This window comes from Amphibalanus amphitrite, unplaced genomic scaffold (genome assembly GCF_019059575.1).
Source record: "Amphibalanus amphitrite isolate SeventyFive unplaced genomic scaffold, NRLGWU_Aamphi_draft 000116F_arrow, whole genome shotgun sequence".
Classification (NCBI taxonomy): domain Eukaryota; kingdom Metazoa; phylum Arthropoda; class Thecostraca; order Balanomorpha; family Balanidae; genus Amphibalanus; species Amphibalanus amphitrite.
Window position 1 is genome coordinate 444,766 of NW_024881611.1, and position 26,902 is coordinate 471,667.

Here is a 26,902-nt window from a genome sequence, read left to right on the forward strand (position 1 = left end):
ATCCACGCTCGAAAGAGCAGGGTTAATTGTAACAATGTCAATACCATAATAACGTAATTGTAGGTGTTGTGATTCGGTTGTCTCTTGTCTGTGCTGGCCATTGCGCGGGCGGTCCAGCGGCGGAACTCGGCTTCGCCGCCGTGGCGCGCTGGCAGTTGCTTCTTCTTCTTCTTCTGCATCCCATTGCCAACCCGCTCAGGGGGGCGGCGGCGCAGGCGGGTCGAGCGGCGGCTCGGTCCGCCCAACATCCTCGATGAAGGTGACGACCTTCGTCGCCGGGCCGCCGAGGACGTCGACCAGGCGAGGGTCGACACCCCAGCGGCGGCGGCGGGCCGCCTCATAGGCCGGACAATCGGTCAGTAGGTGCGCCGCGCGGTCGGGCTCCCCGCACGCGGGGCATTCGTCGTCGGCTTCCGGGCCAATCTTGTGGAGCGTGTCACGGGTCAGCGGTGATGTGCCGGTCCTCAGCTGGGACAGCGTCACCGACCCCAGCGCGCCAGGGAGTCGTGGCCAGGCGTGGGGTCCGGGTGCGGGTGGGCAGCGGTTGCCCTCTGTCGCGACAGCTCCCGGACATGGCGCGTGACGGCGGCCCGCGCACTCGACAGGTCGATCGGTGCGCTGTCTTGGTCGCCCGCCGTGGCCTCGCCAGCCAGGAGGTCGGCGGTTTCGTTGCCGTCCAGCCCGGCATGGCCTGGCACCCACTGGAGCACCGTCTCGGTGCCGTTCTCGGTGAGGGTGCTCAGCACTCAGCAGCCTCCACACCTCGGCGGCCAGGGCCATGGTCTGGTTAGCTGGGCCGCGGCCAAGTAGTTGGAGCCCAGACCTTGAGTCGGTGAGGAGGCGGACCGACTTGGTCGATGCCAACTCCCCGTCCTCCAGGCCGGCCACAGCCGCGAACGCCTCGCGCATGGCGGTCAGTTCTGCTCTTAGGCTGGAGCAGACCGCCCCTGCAGGAGCGCGCACGGTCTCTTCTCTGTTGAGGTGGTGGAACTGGATCAGCGCCTGCGCCGCCCTGTTCCGTCCGCCGCGAGCCGAGCCGTCCGACCAGATAGTGACGTCCGGGTGCGGGAGCTCTGCAATGGCTCGCAGGGCAGCTTCCCTGCGGACTGCAGGCGGGTCCGACCGGCGGGTGGCCACGGGCAGGTCCACCCTGAAGGTGATGCCGCTGCGGTGGCCCAGCCATGGCGGGTCGCAGCTGTAGAACGCCGAACCTGTAACACAATAGAATTGCAATTGTAACAAAGACCTGCATGGTCAGCACACATCTGTCATCTGCAGTGACTGTCATCCCAAGTTGGTATGAATTGGCACAAAGTTGGGTCATGGTAGCACTAGCAGACGTAGCACAAGCTGTTGTGATATGCCATACCGTAGGACTAGGTCGTAGGTTGTAAATTTTAGGTTTAAGGCTGTAGGTTGTAGGTCAGGTTAGGTAAGGTTTGGTTAGAAAGACCCATTCTCGTGCATCGGGCAGCTTGTGCTACATCTACCTTACCAATACCCAATTTGGATTCCCAAAATTGATGGCAAACAGGCTTTTTGTATAACAAGTGTGGTTAATTGTTCTAATCCCCGCTGCAATGTGAGGGTAACTGCTTTTCTACAATCACAAAATTTGAATTCATATAGGTAGGTGTTTACATGTTCAGAAAATGATACAAAATATGACACGATTATAGCTGCAACTGGATAATGGATACCAACCTCAACTAAAAGTTTCTGCAGCCTTATAACCTAACAAATGACTAAATTGCCAAAATAAATCCCTTAGTACAATAGCTTGACTCTAAAAAATAACAGAAATTTTGCATGCAGACCCTCTGAAATGGAGGGTTTATGAAAAGTAACAAAAATAAACATTCACCAATATCAATATGTTGTTATAAATTTCATATGTAGCATAAGCGCCAATACTGCCTTCATTTACAATGTTGCTACTGTTTTCCACTCACAAACGCTGCCCTCCGTGGACAGCAGCAGCAGCAGTGAAACGTCACCCGTGGTGTGACATCATCACCCATGACGTAATGGAAATCCAGTTGTTACCAAGGCCCTTAAACAAATGAGCGCCAGTTGCGAACAGCGACTGAAAGCTGCTACTATACCCATAACAAGTAGCATATTTACGTCTGGACAACGAGTTGCGGGGAAAAGTGCTGATTTTGTTGCAGTTTTAGGAGCCGGTGATTAGGCTGGATTTTTGGGTTACTTTTTCGTTCCGATTCATGTATTTCATAGTGTTTGGCTTTTGAATATTTTAGTTCTTTCAGATAAATATTACTTGCCTTACAACGTTTGTAAAAACGTTTCATTTTTTTATAAGCCGACGTTCAGAGTCCTAAAAATACATCAGCACTACAATCATTGTAAACAAACAAATGGAGCACCACTTGGCTCTGTTCCAAGGCCATTTTTAGTTTATCTGGTGGTTTTCTTACTCTTGTACGTCGTTTTGTTGGATGTTTTGAATCCCTTAAGATTGACTTATATCATATATAAGAAGCATGTTGACTGAAAACAATCTGAAGTATCCAGGAGGCTGACAGAGGTCCTGACTCCTGAGGCGCACCTCCTGAGCAATATCAATATTGATATCAAGTCAAAGTTGAACAGGTTATGAAATTTTGGTTGATAAACGAAAGTTGATCGGGCTCATATATCAGCAAGAAAAAGTTAAATTAAAAGAGCTTATTGGCCAAAAACAAGCTATAATATTGCAGACCTTGGAGCAATACTGAAGAGCACGCTGAGCAGGATCATGCCAGAAAATGTTGACTGATGAGCGCATATTCATGTATTGGTATGAATATTGAATGATAACTTACAACAGCAAGATAAATTAGTGCTAACTATCAAGTTAGAAATCTAGAATGAATGGACTTGGGCAGTTTTACTATGCAGTATGCTTAGATGCTATGCAGATTGTATAATGTGCATCAGGTACTCTGGCTGGCAAATGAAACATGCGATCATTCCATTGCTACTGGAGGAGAAAGCTTGGATCACTAAATCCACTTTATGTTGATTTTGATGTTAATCATCACTGTATTTCTTGAAAAAGGATTGTAGTAAAATTGTCAATGTGACAATCCATGCAACGATGTGATCATATAATGTGTTCATACTTCATAGTCATTCGTGATAGTGATTATTGGTCCAATATACAATGGCAAAGCTCTCAGCCTCAGCGTTTCTTCCTGTGGATGGCAAGTACTGACTCAGAGCTTAGAAGTATTAGTTTTCATCAGGGTTGGGATAAAAAGTACTGATGGTAATCTTCCACCAAGGAACTCTACTTTGACATGGTATGAGATGTAGGCACAAGTAGGTAGGTGCTTAGTTCCTATAGTCAGTAGTTGTGTATGTTTAGTCAGGTTAGCTTAGATTAGATTGTTAGTTTTTTTTTTTAATTTGCCAAGTGTCCATAAAAATGTGACCTGAGCAATGAGCATACCTGACTAACCTGACAGCTGACCTAACCTCAATCATCACGTACATATTTGCAGCCTACCCAAGACCTGCATAGCAGTAGCACCCAGTTATAGATAGGTACTCAGTACTCACCCTAACTCAATCTTACCTGCTAACCTTCAACTTGCCAAAAGTTAGCTCACATTGCCAAGCTGCATCCAGGGAAACAGTCAACTGAGGAATTGGCTCATTGGGTGGCTAGTGTGAGTCTGTGCATTTAAAGTGTTTCTTCTCTGAAGCTGCTCAGCACTGCTGTATGTCATGTTAGATGCTCAGAAAATGTGGAAATGATTACTAAGCTACTTAAGTGCTTTGTTAATGCTCGAGACATGAACAAGTACAGATCCTGCAGGGTACAGCTATGAGTTAGGTGCTAGGTGAGTATGTTATGTGAATGTGCTGTTCCCTGTTTGACGATAGTAAGTATACAAACAAGCACAGTGTCAGTTATATTCAATCTCCACATAAACATACAACAAAAATGGCCATATAGCCTAACTCCAAAGTCCGAACACACCACAGATAACTTAAGCCTTTGCAGGCACAAAAATGTTTTGATTAACAGGACAGGTATACAATATATCCTCTGCCCTTGGGGATCTTGCTGCTAAGTTGAGGTACGATGACTGAACTTCAGGATTGATCAACCTTTTCTTAGCCACTGCTTATATACAAGAAAGACCAAATGCTTGTTTGTTTTGATTTACAGGACATGTATACAATATATTATATCCTCTGTCCTTGGGGATCTTGCTGCTAAGTTGAGGTACGATGACTGAACTTCAGGATTGATCAACCTTTTCTTAGCCACTGCTTATGTACGAGAAAGACCAAATGCTTGTTTGTAAACTGCGTTGAAAATTTAATGATCCACCTTCAATACTGACATGAAGGCACAAATGAAATAGTGAACAATATTGATATTGATATACACTGACGCTTTTCGCTTCATATTTTGTAACAAACGCGCTAAAACTGCAATATGACAGCACTATATGCTTCTTGACAAAATAAGAAAGTAGTAAAAAATTAGCCCTGATGGCATTCATTCTTGGTGGAAACGTAATTACAAAATGTTTTGTAGTAATTATTAAATTCCGGCCGAAAACAGTGCACGGTTTAAAAAAGAATCATTCCAATGACGGTCCATTCTTGCGGTCCTGAAATCGCCACTATTTCCGGCCTCTCCAACGCAACTCGTTGTCCAGACGTAAATATGCTAACAAGTAATGGTACAAAAATAATCCTGCGATCTCGGGAAGATAATGCCGGCTAGAAACATCGCAAGCTTCGTCCGTTACTTCAATATGTTTGATTAACCGTCCGTAGTGCAAATCCATCCTAAATCTATTATCGACCAAGGAAAAAGCATTCGACAGCATGAGAAGACAAAGTGAAATCAGCTTCTGCCAGATCCCAAGATATGCAGTGCAAATCACAAGATCCCAATGTTAATGTTCAAATCCCAAGATCTTGGGACAAATCCCAAGGAATGGCATCGCTGACGCATATTTACGTCTGGACAACGAGTTGCGTTGGAGAGGCCGGAAATAGTGGCGATTTCAGGACCGCAAGAAATGACCGTCATTGGAATGATTCTTTTTTAAACCGTGCACTGTTTTCGGCCGGAATTCAATAGTTACTACAAAATATTTTGTAATTACGTTTCCACCAAGAATGAATGCCATCAGGGCTAAATTTTTAATACTTTTGCATTTTGTCAAGAAGCATATAGTGCTGTTATATTGCAGTTTTAGCGCGTTTGTTACAAAACATGAAGCGAATAAGCGTCAGTGTAATTCATCAACAGTGCCAGAAGTTAACTTAGGGAAAGCTATGCTAATTGCTCTTGTCCATCCACTAAAATTTATTAAATATTTTGCTTTGTGTATTCCAAAAGGAGAGGGAACTATTTCATTTGTGCCTTCATTTCAGAATTGAAGGATCATTAAATTTTCAACGCAGTTTACAAACAAGCATTTGGTCTTTCTCGTTTATAAGCAGTGGCTAAGAAAAGGTTGATCAATCCTGAAGTTCAGTCATCGTACCTCAACTTGGCAGCAAGATCCCCCAAGGACAGAGGATATATTGTATACATGTCCTGTAAATCAAAACAAACAAGCATTTGGTCTTTCTCGTTTATAAGCAGCATGGCTAAGAAAAGGTTGATCAATCCTGAAGTTCAGTCATCATACCTCAACTTGGCAGCAAGATCCCCCAAGGACAGAGGATATATTGTAAACCTGTCCTGTTAATCAAAACATTTTTGTGCCTTCAAAGGCTTAAGTTATCTGTGGTGTGTTCGGAGTTATGCTATATGGCCGTTTTTGTTGTATGTTTATGTGGATATTGAATATAACTGTGACCCTGTGCTTGTTTGTATACTTACAGTCAAACAGGGAACAGCACATTCACATAACATACTCACCTAGCACCTAACTCATAGCTGTACCCTGCAGGATCTGTACTTGTTCATGTCTCGAGCATTAACAAAGCACTAAAGTAGCTTAGTAATCATTTCCCACATTTTCTGAGCATCTAACATGACATACAGCAGTGCAGAGCAGCTTCAGAGAAGAAACACTTTAACTGCACAGACTCACACCAGCCACCCAATGAGCCAGTTCCTCAGTTGCCTGTTTCCCTGGACACAGCTTGGCAATGTGAGCTAACTTTTGGCAAGTTGAAGGTTAGCAGGTAAGATTGAGTTAGGGTGAGTACCTACCTATAACTGGGTGCTACTGCCATTGCAGGTCTTGGGTAGGCTGCAAATATGTGTGATGATTGAGGTTAGGTTAGCTGTCAGGTTAGTCAGGTTCAGGTATGCTCATTGCTCAGGTCACATTTTTATGGACATTTGGCAAATTAAAAAACTAACAATCTGATCTAAGCTAACCCGACTAAACATACACAACTACTGACTATAGGAACTGAGCACCTACCTACTTGTGCCTACATCTCATACCATGTCAAAGTAGGTAGAGTTCCTTGGTGGAAGATTACCCTCAGTACTTTTTATCCCAGCCCTGTGAAGAAAACTAATACTTCTAAGCTCTGAGTCACTGCTGGCCATCCACAGGAAGAAACGCTGAGACTGAGAGCTTTGCCATTGTATATTGGACCAATAATGACTATCACGAATGACTATGAACACATATGATTATATCGTTGCATGGATTGTCACATTGACAATTTTACTACAATCCTTTTTTCAAGAAATACAGTGATGATGATTAACATCAAAATCAACATAAAGTGGATTTAGTGATCCAAGCTTTCTCCTCCAGTAGCAATGTAATGATCGCATGTTTCATTTGCCAGACACGAGTACCTGATGCACATTACAATCTGCATAGCATCTAACAAACTGCCAAAGTCCATTCATTCTAGATTTTAACTTGATAGTTAGCACTAATTTATCTTGCTGTTGTAAGTTATCATTCAATATTCATACCAATACATCAATATGCGCTCATCAGTCAACATTTTCTGGCATGATCCTGCTCAGCGTGCTCTTCAGTATTGCTCCAAGGTCTGCAATATTATAGCTTGTTTTTGGACAATAAGCTCTTTTAATTTTACTTTTTCTTGCTGATATATGAGCCCGATCAACTTGCGTTTATCAACCAAAATTTCATAACTTGTTCAACTTGATATTGATATAGCTCAGTAGTCAGGACCTCTGTCAGCCTCCTGGATACTTCAGAGTTCAGATTGTTTTCAGTCAACATGCTTCTTAAATATGATATAAGTCATTCTTAAGGGATTAAAAATATCCAACAAAACGACGTACAAGAGCAAGAAAACCACCAGATAAACTAAAAAATGGCCTTGGAACAGAGCCAAGTGGTGCTCCATTTGTTTGTTTACAATGATTGTAGTGCTGATGCATTTTTAGGACTCTGAACGCTTATAAAAAAAATGAAACGTTTTTACCAAAGTTGTAAGGCAAGTAATATTTATCTGAAAGAACTAAAATATTCAAAAGCCAAACACTATGAAATACATGAATCGGAACGAAAAAGTAGCCCAAAAATCCAGCCTAATCACCGGCTCCTAAAACTGCAACACAATCAGCACTTTTCCCCGCAACTCGTTGTCCAGACGTAAATATGCATCGCTGACAGCCACAATTGCCGCAATGGCCGCAAAAAATCCTAGCAGGTAAGGTAATCAAGGGTAGGTACTTTCATCACTTTAGGGCAATGCATATGCTATGACGTCATAAAATTTGCATGAAAACTCTTCAAAAAGGACGTTCATTGAAAAATGATGTTTTCATGAAAAATCCAATATAGGTACTTAGGCTGTAATACCTTTGCGATCATCAAAGGATATTACAAAGCTTCAAGACAAAGCAGTTGTAAACCATTGTAAGCAAACTGATCTTTCTGTTTCTACGTGCTGCCATCTACACATAAAGAGGTCGCCCTTGTAGTCAGTTACCTTCTACCTCTACGAAATTCCACGATCAGAAATACAAGACAATGCAAAAAAATGTATCGTCTATTAAATTTTGCCATTGCATAGTATTGTACCAATCTGGCTTATCTATGAATCTGACAACCTAGGACCTCGATTTTCAAATCATGATCATTGATCTAACTTGCAGTTTGCTCTTGGTTTTGGGAAATAACTCGCAATCATGTAGCGAGTAAAATCGTCCGTGTTCTATGCTGAATAACTTTTGATATATCCGGCATCAGTTTCATCTCATACGAACAAACTTTTCTACTTGTTGATAATTATAAATCAACTGTATAAAAGGAGTTTTACCCTAAATCGAGAAGATAGCAATTAGCAGCCTCTTCCTAGTCATATTTGGTCACATAAATGACGCTCTAGAAACGAGCAGATGACTCCTCATTTTTGCAATCAAATTACGTAATATGGATTATTTTTTGATTTATTACAATGTACTGATATTATACACTTTATTGTTACATAGTTTCTCGTTCAATTATTGCAGGAATTGTAGCGTTGCATACTTTTATTATCAAAAGCACCAAATCAAAAGCAGTGACGCTTGCAGTATGTAAGGCAGCTTACCAACCCAACAGCACCGCCTAGTACCTACCTTGGTACCCTTGGTTCATTACCGAATTTCTCGGGCATTGTGTGGAAAAATTGCCGTGTGCGCCGTGTGTAGTGAGAGATACCAATCACAATACCGGGCGCGTGTGTGTGTGTGACGCAGTGTGGGCGTAGTAGGTTGGAACTTGGAAGTGGTTTGAAGTTACAGTAAGGTGTAATATTTTCGTTTCAGTTTAGTAGGTAGTCCAGGGTTGTGCTCGACTCAAAAAAATTTGCCGACTCAACTCATCATTCAACTTCAGAATGCCCTGACTCAACTCTGACTCAAACAAGGAGCTGATTTTTTCCCTTGACTCGACTCATGACTCAAGCGGCTCAATGAAAATATGAGTTGACTCAAACTTGACTCAATTTTTTGTTGAGTTAAATGTGTTGACTCAAAATTGACTCAGATAAAAAAGTCGTTGAGCGGGGGGGGGGGGGGGTGAAAAAATCCAGCAGCAGGGCCAGGCCTAAGTTGTTAAGCGGGGGGAGAATGAAAAACTTATACTATATATTGTTTCTAGAAAGTTGAGTCAGCTGACTCATGTTCCTAAATGTTTTTGACTCAACTCAATGTCAAAAGTTGTTTTACTGACTCAACTCTGACTCAACTCAACACCTTAATATTTTTGTCCGACTCAACTCTGACTCAACTCAACAGCTCAGCATTTTATCCGACTCGACTCAAATCTGACTCATTTGAGTCAGAGTTGAGTCAAATTTCTGACTCGACTCATGAGTCAAGCACAACCCTGGTAGGTACCTACTCTATAGTTGAAGACGAAGTAAGTGTATGTTACAGTTATTAGTCGTGAAGGCTTGAGGCTGGATCCAAGCTAACTCAAACTGAGAACCGTTGTATACTGCTCCAAAATCCAGTAATGCAGTGCGATTGATTTTTGGTATTTGTCCCTCCCACAAATGGACAAAATTTGTTTTTCTCATAAGGTACCTATAAGGGAACTGTATGTACCTACTAAAAAAAAGAGGTTTGCGCCTACATCATCCAAAGTGAAGTAAAACTTAAAATCATATTTTTACCTACCTTCTGCAACAAGTGACCCTATCACTATAGATGGCAAAGCTGGCAAAGTGTGCTTAGCTCTGTATGCCACCAATTGCATCAATTGGCTAATTTTGTGCCAAGTATGAGATGAGGTCTCCTTTCAAAGCTAATGAAAATTGGGATAGTTCTGCCCTGAAACAGTAAGCTTAAAGTGTGAACAATTGGTAGAATGTTACATGTCTATATGTCTCTTTGTGTTTGTTTTTTAACAATGGCCTTCATTTCAGGAAACCTCTCGGTTTATGATAAATTAAGTATTTCATTCTTGGTTCAGGCTTGTTTGGACATAACCAGTCACTTCATCAACAGGGAACTGTCATGTCTTCCATGGCAATTCTTGCAATTGTTGCTTTATGCTTATGGTTGGTGGTAAAGTTTCTGAACTTGCAAAGCTCTCCATCCATACCTTCCATAACATGCAAGGACCAGAAATTCTGTGAGAACATTATCAAACACTGCCCAGATCTGCTGAAACCGTAAGTATTGCTCCGGCTTGTTAGCTTTCAGTGTCAGAGCCTAAGAACAGCTGCACATTGCACAAGTTGTCAGCAGCTCATTGCATTCATTTCATGTTTTCACTGTACAATGTATGCCTTATCTAAAAATAAATGAATGATTTTATACTAATATGTAATATTTACCCACACAATGCACTTAATGCCATTATGGTGTATGACCAGACCTTGTGGTTACCTGGAAAAAATAGAATGCTACCTGTCACCAGAAGGAGCTTATACATGAAGAGCATCATATATCAAAAGCTAACTTTATGCACCTGAGTAACAAACGTGCTTGTCTATCATTGTCAGTGTTACCCTGAAGGTCTGCATTTTTAGAACACTGTCATGACTGAGCTTTTGCACCATGCACTTCTGCAGTCTACCAGGTGGGGGTCCATCACACTTCCGGCCTGCAGGCGGGGTTCTGACGTCTGACCGTTCTGACCGCACCCTGTGCTGACCAGGTACGTGCCCACGCCGCTGTGGGGCCTCTCGGGCCACCTGCAGACCATCGTGCACGCCGTGGTGGGCCGCGTGCGCACCCGACAGCGCGAGAGTGTGCGCCGCTTCTCCCGTCTGGCGGACGGCGCCACGCTCACCTGGGACGAATGGACGCCGCTGGACGAGCACCCGGCCGCAGGTGGGTCCGCACGCAGTCCGCCCGATCCGTCCCAAATCACCCAGCAACACCTATCTGTGGTTGAGCGAGCCCGTGAAGAGTTTTCCAATTACCCAACATCATCTGTCTTGGTTTTGATCTCCGAGGCACATGTTAAGCATACCATAATCACGCTGGTTGAAACGCGCTGCTTTGCTACCTACCTTGCGTGTTTGCAAGGATGCCATCCAGGGCTCCCGTGGTCCTACGATGCTCGTCTATTGCGCTGTGTTGTTTGCGGTTGTCTGGTTGTCATAGTTTTGTGTCTGTCCCGTGTTATACTTTCCCGATAATTTTCTGATGACACCGTATCTTAAATCTTTCGTGATGGATCATTATGCCTTATGTAAGGTAATGTTTCCTTCGGAGCTCTGGTTGTTAAAAAAAACGATTTTATCGGAAATTATACCTATAGAATCTTTTTTTACCGGTGTAACAGTGATGTTTGTCGGCATACCGCATATTTGTAAGCAGACGTCACCGCTCGATATGGAAGTGTGTTCCATTTTAGCCGTTTTATAGCTCGCCTCGCCCACTGACTTGGTCTGCTATAGACCTGTTGAATGCTGTCGTGGCTCAGCTTTGGAGCTATCGTCTTCAACTTATGGTTATGTGCTGTCTCAGTATACGAGCGTTGCCGCGCCGCTACTCGCGTTTCACAACGTGAACACGACTCCGTATGGGCACACGGCGGCTCTCTTTATGCTCTGGTGTCATCGGATCCTAATGGCTAGGTGGTTTCACTCGAGGTGGATTTATAGTGGTACTTAAAACTTATTTGTTTAAAGACATGGTTTAGATGCTTGTGTCCATAAAATCACACATTTGCTACTCTCTCCATAGTTTGCGTACGATTTTTTTTTACATAAAACTTGAGACTAAAACAAACGGGAAAAGTGTAGCTGCCATAACATCCGCTGCATAACATTTATATGCAGCGGAACATCCGGATCCGCTTTATCATGAACATCCGCTTAGTAATGGTGTGGCTTCCACTCGATATCTCTCCGCTCCGTCATGACACCCTGTTGACGAACTAGCGAGCATTAGAGATTGGATAATATTGGTGGGATAATGTGGTAGGTACCGATGGTGAAGTGACAATTGTTTTGAGTGTTTTTTTTATGGTTCTGATTGTTGGAGTCGTATCAGTCCCACCCCAGAACCACGCAGTCATGCGGAATATGCAGTGTTCAATGTACAATGAATGTAACCTACCTCGAGGGCGGCGCGGATAAACGCCAGAGCCGCCGGACGCGGCCAACTGTTGTGCAATGTGCATGATCGGACTGTGATGGAAAGTTTGGGCGCTAGTGATGCCAATTTCATGACCGTGGTGCATTGTCAAGACCATGGCCTGGCGGGAACCGCGGTGAGGTGGAGCGCAGCCTTATCGGTCTAAGGTCTTACTCATAGTTATACCGGGATTTAGTCAAGCCGACCCTATGTTGATGTTAAACCTGCCGAGCGCGGTGGCCTGCCAAGCCGATATGGGGCAGGTGCGCTGCTTCGAAATATCAGCTGCGTAGATTGCGGTACCGGATACCGTGCTGTGGCGCCATTTCGGGGACTCTATTGGGTGGAGGGACTGGGAACGAATGCTCGAGCAGGCGTCGGCTTTTTCATTTGCAGCTCTGTGGGTTCGTTCCCGAATAGCTGTGTGCTTTTAATCCACGCACTTGGCTTGCCGTAGATATATGACACTAATTCGCATGAAGCGTGGGCCTTGGAGGGTTGCCCGTGCAAACAGACCCCGTTGCGCAAATGCACCCGTGGCCAGGTCCAATGTCCTCCCACGCCGTTGCGTAATGCCACCGGCAGCCGACCGGCAGCGGGGTACTTCGGGTCTGCCTGGGGCGCGCCGTCTTCTGGTATCGTTCAGTGGGGCATGTATGTCGACTGTGGCTGGGTCCGTAGATAAACCGACCACTTCACTGGGGCAGGGATCTAGGGTCACTATTGGGTCATTGTGGCTAGGGTATGGTGAATGTTCCTTATGGGCCAAATTTGAGCTAATTTGCACCGGTAGTGCTAAAAGGAATTGATAGGACGACCCTTTAAGTGTCCTGGAGAGGACTAGGGTTGTGTTGATCGGAGCCAAACAGCTGGTGTTATATATTTTGGAATTTAAATTTTCTCAGGCGAGAGAGAACTCGAACGGTCGGATGGATAATCGTTTTTCTTTGGCAAATTATGATCTTGCAGGCACTGTTCATAATGTCTCATTTGTTTTCAAACGGTTGTCCGTTTGTCGGAAACAAAAACAATTTGGTCCCGGAAACCACCTCCATTTTCTGGTACATTTAGAAATCAGTGCATTCAGCTACCGGTTCAATGACTTATTTTAAAAATGAACTTTGAAATATAAGCAGTCTTTGCCGTCTACTGACTCAATACAATTGTTGTTTGACATATTTCTGCAAAACCGATTGTTGAACCATGCTGCTAGCATTTTTGTATTGTAGCTAACCTCATTTGGTTTTATCATCGGAGAAAATAACAAAAATACCGCCTATTACGAATTATTAAACCACGCCTGTGTCCTGTAGCGTACATACTACATACCTTATGTAGTGATATATCAGCGGGCCATCGTGCCTGTTATAGCAGCGGACTTTATTCGTGCTCCGTGTCGCATGGTGGCGGCACGGTACGCCGTAACCGGCTGACAGATTGAACAGATGGCCGAGTTGTGGGGCCCAGCGGGGGCCGCCGCTCGCCGTCGACCGACAGCCTTTCTTACACCCTGCGACACCGCTTATCAACACGAGCTGGCCAGGGCAGTACGGCTACCGGCGGTGTGCCGGGCAGGGCTGCGGATGGTGGCGACTATGCGGCGCTGGATTGCCGAGCAGACTGAAGATAGCAGGCTGAAAGTTGGTAGTTTCACGTCTACTGGCGCATGGCTCTGCTCAGCGGCCGGTGGGCAGGCCGAGATGTCTGTCTAGCGGCGAATAGGAATAAGAGGACTTTGAATAAGAGCACTACAAAGCTGGACCGTCGCCATGCTATTGTCTTTGCCTCGGTTCCAGTGGTTTCGGTTTTTACTAACCGTTGTTTGAAGAGGCACAGTACAGCTGTTGACTTCCCTTCCTTCAGGTCATCCAGCATGTAGGGTTCTTCAGTCTCTTTTTTCTTTCTTTCCCCCTCTTTCTCTCCTCCCTCTCCCCTCCCACCCCGCCAGCGTGCCTGTCCTGTGCAACACCCCGGCCGGCCTGCGCCGTTCATCAGTGCCAATGGCAGCTGATAGCGGCCGGGGCTCCTCCGTACTCTGGTCATCACATCACAGGGTCTGGCCCGCCGACGGGCCTGGCCGCGGGCCCAGAAAGAAAAAGAATCGTACGTGTAACACGACACACAACATTTATTCGTTTTGCGCCGTTCGCTAATTAACCGCTTGGGCTTGTGTGCAGAGACCATTTAAATCACATAAGCCATTAGCAAGCTACTTTTGTATCAATTAGCATTTATGTTCGGGATGCTTCAGAAACGTTGAGCACAATCAGCAGATTGGACCTGGTCGGTACCTGCTTCCTGTAGTGTGTATGTAACTATATTTTGTATTGTAATATGCTCCCTGCCATTGTTGTAATGCATAAATATTGCTAAGAAATAATTCGAGCGAATTCCTAACCCAGATGACCGCTGATCTTTTCGGCGATTTGTTCAAAATCGCCTAACAAAGGGCTGCGATGCCGATCGGGCCGCGCCGGCCGGCTTCTGATCAGCTCGACGCTCGTTATTGAGGCAGTTTATAATGCTCTCCGTTTGGGCTGTTTGGTTCCCTTCGACTGCAGTGCTCGGGGACGGCTTTGATGTAATACCGCCACTCATTGTGACTTCGTCGTAGGAATCGGACCGGCTGCCGAATCCGCCTTTGGAGACTAGTCCACTAAATGGGATCATTACGGATATCCGACAGTGAAATCAACAGGCAGAATAGGATGTACCAGCGCTGCTGCTCTTATCAACTCCCGTAAGTTGTGGCGCACCTGCAAACTAACGTCTCCGCCTTCCCGCAGATGACTACATGAATTCATCTTTTTACCTTTCCCATACGCAATACATTTTGGTAACAGACAGACGATATAAAAGTCATCACCTCCTGACATCTCCCATGTTCCTCAGGCGACAAGTCGGTCACCTTCTGACATCTTCCCTCTCCTCATCACCTCCCTTTTCCGCTGGTGACACTTGTCTTTTTCTAACTTCTTCCCCTTTTCTTCAGGCGACTACACGATCGCCGTGTGTCCGGGTATCGGCAACTCGAGTGAGACGGTGTACATCTGGTCGTTTGTGCACTACGCGTGCATGCACGGCTACCGGTGTGTGGTGCTCAACCACCTGGGCGCGCTGCGCTCGGTCAAGGTCACCTCGCCGCGCATCTTCTGCTACGGTCAGTCGGGGCGCTCGGTGGACGGGTGTGGGGGCTCATACTTATGCATAAACCTTCATGTGTGTTATGTGTATTGTTTTAACATTGCCTGTAAATTCGTTAACCCTCGCCCGTGTTGGTGTTTTTCCAGCCGCGAACGTATAAGGGGGGGGGGGGGGGAGGTCCGTTGGACTCCCCCTTGCCGTTTCGCCCCTGATCGAGCTAGAGCGTCGCGGAAAAAAAACGAGCGTGTTGCCCGTGACGAAAGGAAGCCGATGATATCCAATTTTAAGGTCCTAGGTCATTGGGTGACCTTCCAGGTCAGGTCAATGACCCAAGAGTCGGGAAAATAAGGACCTGTTAGAACGTCGTAAAGTGTGACTGCTATGGGTTTTTTTCGGGGTGCTGATCATGAATATTATGTTAGTTTTGATCAGATGTCTTCATGCATTTAGGTCGGGTCAGGTCAGGTCAACCAGTAGTGGTCCTGCCGGGTATTCGTAGTAGGTGTCAACCGCCTCTGACAGCTTCGTAACATGTTACAAAGGCACCAAAACTACTTCGTAAATGTTCATATGGTTTCTAAATTCGAATTCAGCTAAAACAACTGGTCTAGAAACATGTAAAACCCGAAAAAAGTGAACCGAGGTCATCAAAGGTCAATGTCCTGACCTGACCTTCAGGTGACCTTGACACCCACCCTAATGCATGGGACCAACATCATTTCACATGTTTGAACGCTTAAAACCACGAAAAGACTGCAAACGCGCGGCTAATGCGAGCCGACATACGCCGAATCGCAATTCCGGACAAATGTTGTCTCGAAAAGTAGGTCACAGGTCAAAGGTCATTTGGGTCAGGGTCATGATATTTTCAGGGTACGTGTAAAATTGATCAACTCGAGGGTACTGAAAGTTTCGTCGCGATCGGCCGCTTTTTACGCGAGCTATTCGCGAAAAACCGAGTGGGGAGGGGGGGGGGGTGGCGGTCGGTTCGACCCCCCCCCCCCCTATACGGGCGAGGGTTAAACATATTACACATGTTTTTAAACATATGAAAAAAGTACGTGTATTTTCACATTTGGTGGTGTGACTGTGTGTTTGAGGCAATGTTTGTGTTTTTATAGGTGTATGGGTGAGCTTGTGTTGGTATTTGTTTGTGTCTGTGTCTGTTCATCTTTTTGTAGTGTGTCTGTCTGTTCGTTTCTCTGTCTGCAGTATGCCTGTCTGCCTGTCTGTCCGTCTGTCCTATCTGTACGTGATGGGACGTACAATTATATGTGCATGACCGTGTGCCTGTCACGTCATTTGGATATCATCTTGTAATGATAGTTGCCGGTCGCCGAGGCCGAAGGTGGGTTGGTGCCGCCTCTGCTCCGCTCTGTGCAGGATCGCCCTGAAACTTGTGAATCCCGGAGGGAAGCCCAATGCATTGCTGCAAGAATCCATTAGCTTATTGGGGCCATAAGGTGCCTATTGAGAGTTCATGTGTCACTTTGCCATAGAAGCAATAATAATGCAAGACGGAGTTTGGCCTCGTTGTTGATTATTTATTGGTTATCACGTTTACCGTAGTCAGCATTTTTCTTTACAGTTCTTTACACTCAAAAGCTTGTTAGCTGGCGAAACTTTTAAGTGCTGGTATCGATGCATTGAGCGAAGCACTAATGTGCCTGCATTCACCCTCGAATTCGACAAAGGGGTCTCGGTCGCCTTTTCACGCCGGTGCAGCGGCGTGGGACGCAGTGGGGCGGCTTTGACTGGTACAAATGGCAGTGAATGTGCTCCTTGGTTACCCCACTCGGCTAGTTCCCACCGCTGTCTGTACCCCCCGCCGACACCGCCGCTGCTGCCTGGGGCGTTCTGTGCCCGACACTGTCACCGCCGCGCCACTAACCATTAGGACCGGCGGTAGCGGGTGTCCCCCTGACAGCCGCGGCCACCGGCGGCACTGGCCTCTGCATCCGGCATCCTGTGCTCTCAGGGGGCCGCCGATGCAGAGGGGATATCGATGGTTCATCGATACTTGGGGATGGTGTGTTAGGGCTGGTGATGCTTAGATGTATTTAGTGCCTAAAGACAGGTCGATTTCTTCCTATTATTATTGAGTTCGCCCATGGTGTCGGTGCCATCATCTGGCTCTCAGCTCCCTGACAGTATTCTTAGCGGATATGGTAGTGGGCAGTGGCCGGTGGTCGTCTGCCAAGTGGGTCGCCTCTGATGGTCCGGCCCGGATGGACCGTCCCCTTCCACCCCTCCCTCTGTATGGCTGATGCAGCAGCTGTTCCCAGCCGTGCTGCGTCGGTTCCCCAGCACCATGACTCTGTCCCTCATGTGACGTATGTCAGCCGATGTAGCCGGTACTGCCGCCGGTGCCGTAACCGCCAGAGTCAATGACAAGCAATGACAGACCGAGTCAACGAATGACCAAGCCGACGACAGGCTGCAGTCTCGCCAGCGTTGCACTCGAGGATCTGTACTCTACTGAATGTAGTCAATGATATGCTTCCCGTCGCCAGTTGTGCCCTCGGGGATCTGTAGGCTGTACAGTGTTCACTGACCAATGACAGGCCTCAGTGTCGCCAGTTGTGCCCTAGTGGCACTACACACGGATGAAACCACTATTTATGGGATCCCCATACTGCACCACACAGCAAATACCTAGTCAGTGTACCTATGCCTTTCGTTATTGCAGTACGCAGCGGCACCGGGAGAGAGTGCCAATGCGTGTTTTCGGCACTGAAGTGGACGAGAAATTACTGATGTAGATTTCCCCTGACGGCCAGCAGGCTAGAAAGACCGCACTGCCAAATTATTATCACCTTTTATGTTCGATTCGCAATATGCTGTTTTCCACAGGGGAAGCTGACAGACCAGACAGTCCAAGTCAGCAAGTATAGGCATACAAACTGGCAATCTTACTAACGTTCCAGTGAGTCTTAGCTCCCTGTTCTTTGCCGCGCACCAGCGTCTGGCCGTTATCTGCGTAAGCGGCCGGCCCGATCAGTTGGTCGAGCGGGCGACCTTTGACTCTTCTGTGCCGCTGGGCGATGCCCCACGCGACCCGGACGCGACCCCGACCTCTCCCCGACGTAATCGGGTTCGGCCACAGTCGCCAATGTCATGAGTGGCCACTGGAGAGCGGGCCAATTAATTCCGAGAGAGCGCAGCGTCGGTGCGGTGTGGAGGCTCGGTAGGCAGTTGCCTGGTCGGCCGGCACTTTACACGGGAGTCAATCAGCCCGTCTGCAGCCGGCAGGATGCGGCGTGGCATGGCTGACGTGAATATGAGCGCGTGGGAGGTTGGTATGAGGTGGAGGAGTAAGGATAAGAAGAAGAACGGGATGCGAAGTAATGGTGAATGTGTGGTAGGTATTTACCCGCCTCGACGACTTGGAAAGTTTGGCGGTAGAAATGGGAAGTTTGGCTTTTTATTTAACTGAGGTTCGAAAATGAAACGACAAATGAGAAGTTAAAATATTTAGTGCAGTTCATTGCTTCATTTGTGGAGCTGAATGCATGCTGTTTGTTGTAGTGGACGGATGTTTGAACAGAAATGCATTTAGTCGTACGAGCCCAGCTATAGCCTATAAGTTCAGTATTTGGAAAGCATTCATATTGCGAGTTTAAAAGTTTGTTTTGATACTCTTGGGCAATGTGCGTCAAGTATCTCAAAATACCAATTGTCGCCGACCTTGTCGTGCCTCTGGTGGAGGCCGGGACATTTATTGTAGTGGAGGAAAAACGTAGATGAATTTTGAAGAATATATTGAAGAATTCCGGACGATAGATGATGATGAACGGTAGACGAGGGTGAAATTGAAGAACGCAGAGTAGACAGGTAGACCAGAAAACACAGTAGCACTGTCGATGGTCACTGTTGTCCGCCGAGGCGGACACACCGGCGCCGCCGCGGACGGGGGCGCCGTCAGATTCACTCGCAATACGCCGGCGCGCGTCGGGGCGCCGGCGAAATCGCGCACTGCCACTGAGCTACGCGCTCAGTGGCGTTCACTTTGGCAGCCCACTGGGGGTGCCCGTTCACTTTAGCAACCCGCTGGGGGTGCCTGTTTCACTGCGGCAATCCGCTAGGGATGCCGTTCACTCTGGCAGCCCGCTGGGGGTGCCGTCGGAATCGTGCGCGGTGCACGATTCCGTCACTTCACTGACACCGGCGCACATCGGGGCGCCGGCGCACATCGGGGCGCCGGCGCACATCGGGGCGCCGGTGGAGCCGCGCACCGCCACCGAGGACTGTACTCGGTGGCGTTCAAGTGGAGACTGCCCGCAGCGACTCGAGGAGCCGCCGCGGGCACAAAGAGAACAATTAGGTTGTCCATCTAAAAACACTCAGAAAGCGACACTGGAAACTGGTGAGAAAAGTCCGAAAAGGCTCACGCGGCACGTTCGGTAAAAGGATACGGTGCGCGGCGAGCACGAACAGCCGACAAGTGTGAAGCGATATCGCGAGTGACAAATTGTAGGCAATTAGAACATGAGACGAGAAACTAACAGAAGAGCTGGTCCAGGCTCACGGGGCACGACCAGTACTGCGATAGATCACGCGTGGCTGTCAAATGTAAAACGAAAGAGAAGAACAACAGGGCAGTTCATTTCGTCGGTGACACACTCCTCCCCTGTGATCGACTTAAGACGGGAGATCACACAATCACTGAACTCCGACGGAACATTCTGTACATTCACGAGATTCACGACTTCGCTACGCAGGTTCTCGCGAGTTCTTCCTAAAACTACACAAGGACCTATACAGATTCTTGGTACACTACACTACCTATATCACTTAGTACTAAATCATAGCGAAGGCAAACACTTTCGGCACCTTCACAATCGTTCATTGTGCTAGACCTCGTCCCTGGTCATCTGCACATTAGTCCACTGGTCGCGTCACTTCGTCACTTCTGACGCCAGTCTCCGGTGCGCAGTGTTCGGCTACACCAGAAACGCAACGCGATTGTTCACACGGCTGTTGCCGGTTTCGGTTGTTGTTCACCAGAGCAGCTGATGTGTTGTCCTTCCAGCAGTCAGCTGATCGGTCGCTGCTCTCAGTAGGTCAGCAGGGTCCTTCGCCGCCTCAGTTTCCCTCGGTACTCAAGGTCAGTGTCAACCGGCAGCGCGGCACGCGCCACTCGACTGAGCTCCCCCACCTCCAGATGTCACGCGCGCCTAATGGCCGGCTGCGCGGACGGGGGAGGGGAAAGTGGTCCATGTGGCGAGCCGGGCTAGAGGGGGACACGGGAAAAGACATAAATCTCGGCGAGTTTGGTGTCTGCTCCACGGGACGGAGGGTGAGATGAAGTTTCAGAAATGGTCTAAAGGCCAGGCTCAGTGGGTCAGTAGGAGTACGGTCGAAATACAGCTGACAGGATGTGGGAATGATGTGGCGACAAACCCGTTCACTACAGCTGAACTGCTTCTTCTAGGACAGCGACCACAGTGACCGGCCGTGTGTGGGTCGCTCCATTCGCTGTGACGAGTCGTACAGCGCGCACTCGTCCGTCCGGTCCTGGCAGGGGCTCTGTTCTCGAACCAGGGACCAGAGTCCTTTCGATGTGCCAGGTTTTTGGATTTTTTTCTTTCTTCCATCGGCTCCGGATGTGTCGTAGCATCCAGAGTTTCTCCTTGAGGATCTGCACCGTGATCCGATACGGAGCGGCGATCCTCACGGGGTCGAAGATAACCGCAGTTCTCCTGAGCGCTCCTCGTCTGGTCGTCTGCTTCTTACTGTCTCGGAACTGGGCACTCGGCGAGTCTCGCTCTTCGTCCCAGACAGCACCCAGAGCTCCTTCGGCAGGGAGATAGGTGTCATCGTAGTCCGCATCGGGGTGTGCTTGTCTCACATGTGGTGTGCTGCTTTGCACTTCACTCGTGTTGTTCATCTGGTTTTCGTGCCGGAAGTCTTCCTTTGTGAGCAGATCGGGACAATCTCTTCTTACTGCTCTGGCGGCTTCCGACACGGTTCGTTCTGGTTGATGGACGTCGTCCATACAGACACTGCTGTGTCGCGCTTCCGTGGTCTCTGTCTTCAGTTTGACTTCTGCATCTACATCATGATCGGTGACTGTTTTCTGCGGCACAAGGTCAACGGACGCCAGCCACGATTCGGTTTTGAAGACGGGTTCTTCCTTCTCGTTCTGGTCTGATTCTTCTCCGGCGTTCAGGTCCGGCAGGAGGCAGTTTTGAGCCGTTCTTTCTTGTCGGATGAACTGTTTCTGATCACCCGTCTCCTGGATATCCGCTACGGAGGCCACAGCCCTTTCACGGAATCGTTGCGGGACGTCAGTTTGACCTTTCCGCATGTCTGACTCAGCGGGTGGTCGATTGCTGCACAAGGCGCCAAGCACCTGGGCACCAGCGTCGGAGATCACCTGGATTTCCGGGTCTTCGCTCGGTTTTCTGGCTGAGGGATGCTGCAGGGAATTTGCTGCCTCAGCTGTTTCACCTGGGCTCAGTTTTCGGAGGCGTCCTTCTTTCGAGCAGGATTCTTGAGTCACCTCTTTCAGGTTCTTGTTGCTAGCGAGTTCTTTTTCCGAGTTCAGCAGGTCTGGCCCAGCGGGTAGCTGGTTGTCGAATGAGATGCCAAGTACCTGGGCAGTAGCGATGGAGATCCATCTGGTTGTCACTTTCTGGCTGTCCGTAACTTTCAGCTTCTGGACACTTTCTGATGCCGGTATATTATCTTTGGGTAGCTCGTCGATCCAAGATGGTCTGCTTATCTGAGGGCTAGCTGGGACGGGGCCAGCAGGGAGCTGTCCCTCCCGTTCATTTTTCATGAAGTCGTCCCTTCTGCCGGCGTTTCGTCGATTATTCATCTGCTGTCGCCATTGTGCCTCCAGCGCAGCTTGTTCCGCTTCATCTTTGGCGATTTGCAGCTCACGTCGTCTTCTCATCGCCTCTTGCTGCCGCTTCAGCTCCGCTTGCTGCCGCTTCAGCTCCGCTTCTTGTCGCTCCATCTCCAGTCGTTTTTCCAACTGTTTCACATGCAGAGCCTTTTTTCGCGCCGTGATCTGAGCCTCAGCAGCTGCGCCGGAGGCTGACGAACTGGAGCTCACCCGAGACGACGCGCGGCGGGCTGGGCCGTGACCCAGCTGTGAGTCAGGGCGCGGCTGCTGCAGCGTCGAAGTCTCCATGGTTTCTTCCCTTTCTTTCGTCACAGGAACTCCGCCGACAGCGCCTTCACTTTGCGGTTTCCCTTCTTTTTCCATTTTCGATGAAGTTTCCTCCGCTTCTGTTTTCTTCTGGCCTGATCCGGCCCGGAGGACCATTAAATGTCGCCGACCTTGTCGTGCCTCTGGTGGAGGCCGGGACATTTATTGTAGCGGAGGAAAAACGTAGATGAATTTTGAAGAATATATTGAAGAATTCCGGACGATAGATGATGATGAACGGTAGACGAGGGTGAAATTGAAGAACGCAGAGTAGACAGGTAGACCAGAAAACACAGTAGCACTGTCGATGGTCACTGTTGTCCGCCGAGGCGGACACACCGGCGCCGCCGCGGACGGGGGCGCCGTCAGATTCACTCGCAATACGCCGGCGCGCGTCGGGGCGCCGGCGAAATCGCGCACTGCCACTGAGCTACGCGCTCAGTGGCGTTCACTTTGGCAGCCCACTGGGGGTGCCCGTTCACTTTAGCAACCCGCTGGGGGTGCCTGTTTCACTGCGGCAATCCGCTAGGGATGCCGTTCACTCTGGCAGCCCGCTGGGGGTGCCGTCGGAATCGTGCGCGGTGCACGATTCCGTCACTTCACTGACACCGGCGCACATCGGGGCGCCGGTGGAGCCGCGCACCGCCACCGAGGACTGTACTCGGTGGCGTTCAAGTGGAGACTGCCCGCAGCGACTCGAGGAGCCGCCGCGGGCACAAAGAGAACAATTAGGTTGTCCATCTAAAAACACTCAGAAAGCGACACTGGAAACTGGTGAGAAAAGTCCGAAAAGGCTCACGCAGCACGTTCGGTAAAAGGATACGGTGCGCGGCGAGCACGAACAGCCGACAAGTGTGAAGCGATATCGCGAGTGACAAATTGTAGGCAATTAGAACATGAGACGAGAAACTAACAGAAGAGCTGGTCCAGGCTCACGGGGCACGACCAGTACTGCGATAGATCACGCGTGGCTGTCAAATGTAAAACGAAAGAGAAGAACAACAGGGCAGTTCATTTCGTCGGTGACACCAATCGTGAATTGCGAAATGTTCGAGGAAAATTATAATGTTAGTGTGCATACTGTGCAACCTACGGTTTGTATTGGTCTCGTAAAGCCATATATCCATCAGCAAAAGGTGAAGCCTTTTATGGTCACGCCTTTTCGTTGCTGTAAATGTCGACGCTACAGGCCTTCATTTCAGGAGACCCTACGTTCTCTTGACCGATCAATTCTGTTTTGTCTCCTAAGGATAGGCTCACTATGGGTTGCCCTGATTTTTATCACGACACTTCATGAACTTCACCAACAGCGCCGTATTATCATTGACGCATCGTTTCCAAGATGGGCTGACGACGGAAAGCTGATCGCTGTTCAAACTCGTCCAACTCGTGGAGCGGTGCTGATCATACAGGAGCCGTTTGGGTGACATATGTAGATAGATCGGCCCATCTACCGGCTCGAACAGGCTGCGATCATGACGAAGCCGTCCATCACTGAGCTATGGGGTCGGAAATGACGCGAGTCATGATCAGTGTGTTCGTCCCCAACACTGGCGGCGGTGGGTCGCACTCAGGCGGACACACCTTTTCGAACCGGGCAACTGCAGGTCTGTGGTATGGACGTGACTCATTGTTGGCTATAGGCTTGGGCTCGTAAACTCGCGATAGTAATTCGGCGATATTTGCTGTTGATCATCTGTGGTAGCGGCCTCCATGCGAACGGGTGCCCATATCCAAGTTGTACTCGTAAAGCTGGTGATGCTCTTTATTTTAATTCGCCGATTCTTCCAACTTTCAAGCATTTGTTTTCTTTTCTGAGCTGCTGCAATGATATCGAGTCCTTGCATAGAGGGGTACAGCGTTTTTATTTCGCTCTTTCCTTCCTAGTGTGAGCCAATGACACTCGATTTGTATTTTTGTCTGTAATGAAACGGTAATTATTCGGTGTGAAGGCGTTCCGCGTTTGTCGACAGTTCCGCGCTCCTTGAATGCCCTGAATTGCTGTGCTCAATCATCACATGGCGCCTGGCTTTTCATCGACCTTCCCCGTGACATCGCTGAGCTCATTCACCGGGCTGCCAACGTGCACCGTTGTACTCACTCTTCAGCTGGCTTTCAAAGTGAAACATGGTGATACCTCGGCCGCCATGGCCCAATGACCCCTTTGAGACGGCACGGTACGAAGTTCTTTCGCTGTTCACCAGCGCGATATAATGTTTTCACGCGTTAATGCCTGTTTACCGATCGAGTTAGACGCCTCAATGGGAGTTCCGCGTACTCCTTTTCACACCCACACGGCTGGTACAACATGAGGAGGTCTATTGACCTGTGGATTAGTCCGATGTACTCGACCGAGCTGATGGGAGTAGGTCGCTGGCGGTAGTAGCCGCTATGGCGCTCTATGGCCTCCGTGTTTGTACGTAGCAGCTGAAAGCATTTGTTTGTACTCTGTTACGAATTGCGTTTGATAGAGAGCTATGAGTGATGTTATGTCACATACCATTCAGATAGCGCCTATCGGTTGTTGGGCATTGAATACCACTCGTTACGTCTGTCGCTACCTTGAGGTCGATCTTTCCACGCCATTCCGTGTCCAGCCGAGCCCTGCCCAGCCTCTCCTGTCCTCTTGACACCATCACGGTGCCCGAGACCTTGTCACACCACGCCACCGGCGCGCCAGCCGGGGTCAGAGGTCAACAGATCCCCGACATTACGTCACCGTCTGCCCCGCCCCCATAGCCGCTCCGTCTGGCTGTCAGCGCCAATCATAGGTCAGCCTTCTGCCTACGTCATCTCAGGTGCCATTTCGCTCATGATGCAGTGTCACTTGCACACTTGATGCTATTCATCGTTTAGATGGAACTCGAGAATGGCGAAAGAGCTCGAAATTGCAAGCCAAGCCATTTGGAAGTAACAGGAACGATTGAAATTTAGAGAGGGAAAGGGAGAGAGGCGTAGAGGGAAGGAGGGGAGAGAGATGTAAGTGCCAGATAAAACAGCATTTTCTTCATTCGTGTAATTTCCTGTAACATGTGACCTGAATGAAAGTGACATTACGAAGGAAAAGAAGACTAGGGAAATGCCACCACTTTGTTCTTTTCTCTGTTCCATTTTCATCATCATTGACATTTTCATTTGCTGAATTCTCCCCTCACGCCCCCATAGTCGGCGGCCATTATCTGTCTGCTCGGCGTCCTTGGTCCAAGTATCTGTGCCTCTCCTGCTACCATGGAGCGCCTTCTGGTCTGCCCTGGGCCCGGCCGGCTCCGGGCGCAGGCACCACTCGGCGCTCAATGCTGGCCGCGGACGGACCGGGCGGCCTGAATCAGCGTCCGGGCGCCATCCGTCAGCGGCACTGAGTGGGTGGCGACTACGAGGCGAGAGTGGGTGCCTTCGCGGCCCTCCCCGACCCCTCCCCGGCCCTCCCAGGCCCCTCCCCGGTCCTCTCAAGCCACGCCCGACCCCTCCCTGCCCTCGCCCAGCCCCTCCCCGATATCTAACTAAATATCTGATTCTGAAACCGCAGCAAATAACAACTAATGACTACTGGGTGGATTTAAGTATGAAATAAACAAAACAATTTTTTTTTTGAATCGTGATAAATACCTACATGGCGGCATGAATTCGTGGCGACAGCTAACGTTATGACTAGCGCGACTGGGATCAAATATAGATATATTTTCCTCATGAAACTGATATATAAAATATGAACTTCGCGCTGAAAACCCTGTGAGGCTGCTGACATGAGTTACTTCTGTCCTTCCATCGCTGTCATATTTTATCACCATGCACTTGGGAGTCGAACACGACCTGGCTGTCGGCCTGAAGAGGCGAGCATGCCCTCGTTATATCCGTCCTGTCGGGAACATTTCAGCCGGCGGCGGAATGGAACCGGACTTGTCTGACGGTCTCACACGGCGGGCTCAGGTGGCCGGCTGCGCTCCAGCCGCATATAAGACGGCTCTGATACGATTCCTGATACCAGACAGCGCCATGCGAAACCCGATACCCACCGGCAATCACGGTGTTTGCCGCTGCCGACGTGCGCAGCGTCCGATGTCCCCCCCCCCCCCCCCGCCCGGCCCGGGTGACCCCGCCCCATTGCCCTGGGCCAGGGAGGCGGACGTTCGCGGCGCTGCAGCTAGGTTGCGCTATCAGTGCAGTGGTTTGCCGGCGCCGGCCGCTAACATGCCGTGGTGTGCCCCCGGGACAGACCAGCCCAGCCTACCCGACCACCCCTACTGCTTGCAGTTCCCCCGTCCCCCCTTCTGGGTGGTGGCCGCCCGCCGCCGCACCACCCCCACCCCGGTGCGACTGTCCCCGCCCGTTCCCACCATCCTGCTGACTGAAAAATGTGACCATTATGCTTAAATAGTGAAACTTATAGCTTGTCGCTGGTCAAAAGCCTCAGTACATCACCCGATATCAAATATGTATTTATGGGCACTTTTGACTTCATTCATGGCACATAGTTCCATGTAAGCGGAGGAACAAATAGAACCACTGGAATTGAGTCGCTTATTTATTTGATCACGGATCCCTCTGCTAGTTAGTTACCTTCAACGCTACCGCGTTGTGGCTTAATGAACCAT

The 26,902-nt window shown here is 48.8% G+C and overlaps 1 protein-coding gene across 13 annotated transcripts in view; it reads left to right on the forward strand.

The window, feature by feature from the left end:
- Positions 1 to 7,611: 7,611 nt before the first annotated feature.
- Positions 7,612 to 26,902, forward strand: part of LOC122381221 (abhydrolase domain-containing protein 2-like) — a 45,250-nt gene continuing 25,959 nt past the window's right edge. The window contains exons 1-4 of one of the 13 annotated variants that reach the window (XM_043365156.1): positions 7,612 to 7,635; positions 9,841 to 10,089; positions 10,578 to 10,753; positions 15,000 to 15,167. In XM_043365156.1, coding sequence (XP_043221091.1) covers positions 9,932 to 10,089; positions 10,578 to 10,753; positions 15,000 to 15,167 — 502 coding nt within the window. In that variant the 5' untranslated portion in view covers positions 7,612 to 7,635; positions 9,841 to 9,931. Of the gene's footprint in view, positions 7,636 to 8,358; positions 8,388 to 8,448; positions 8,507 to 8,565; positions 8,718 to 9,313; positions 9,333 to 9,840; positions 10,090 to 10,577; positions 10,754 to 14,999; positions 15,168 to 26,902 lie in introns of those variants that run through there. The other 12 variants (XM_043365155.1, XM_043365164.1, XM_043365159.1 and 9 more) reach the window with 12 other exon arrangements.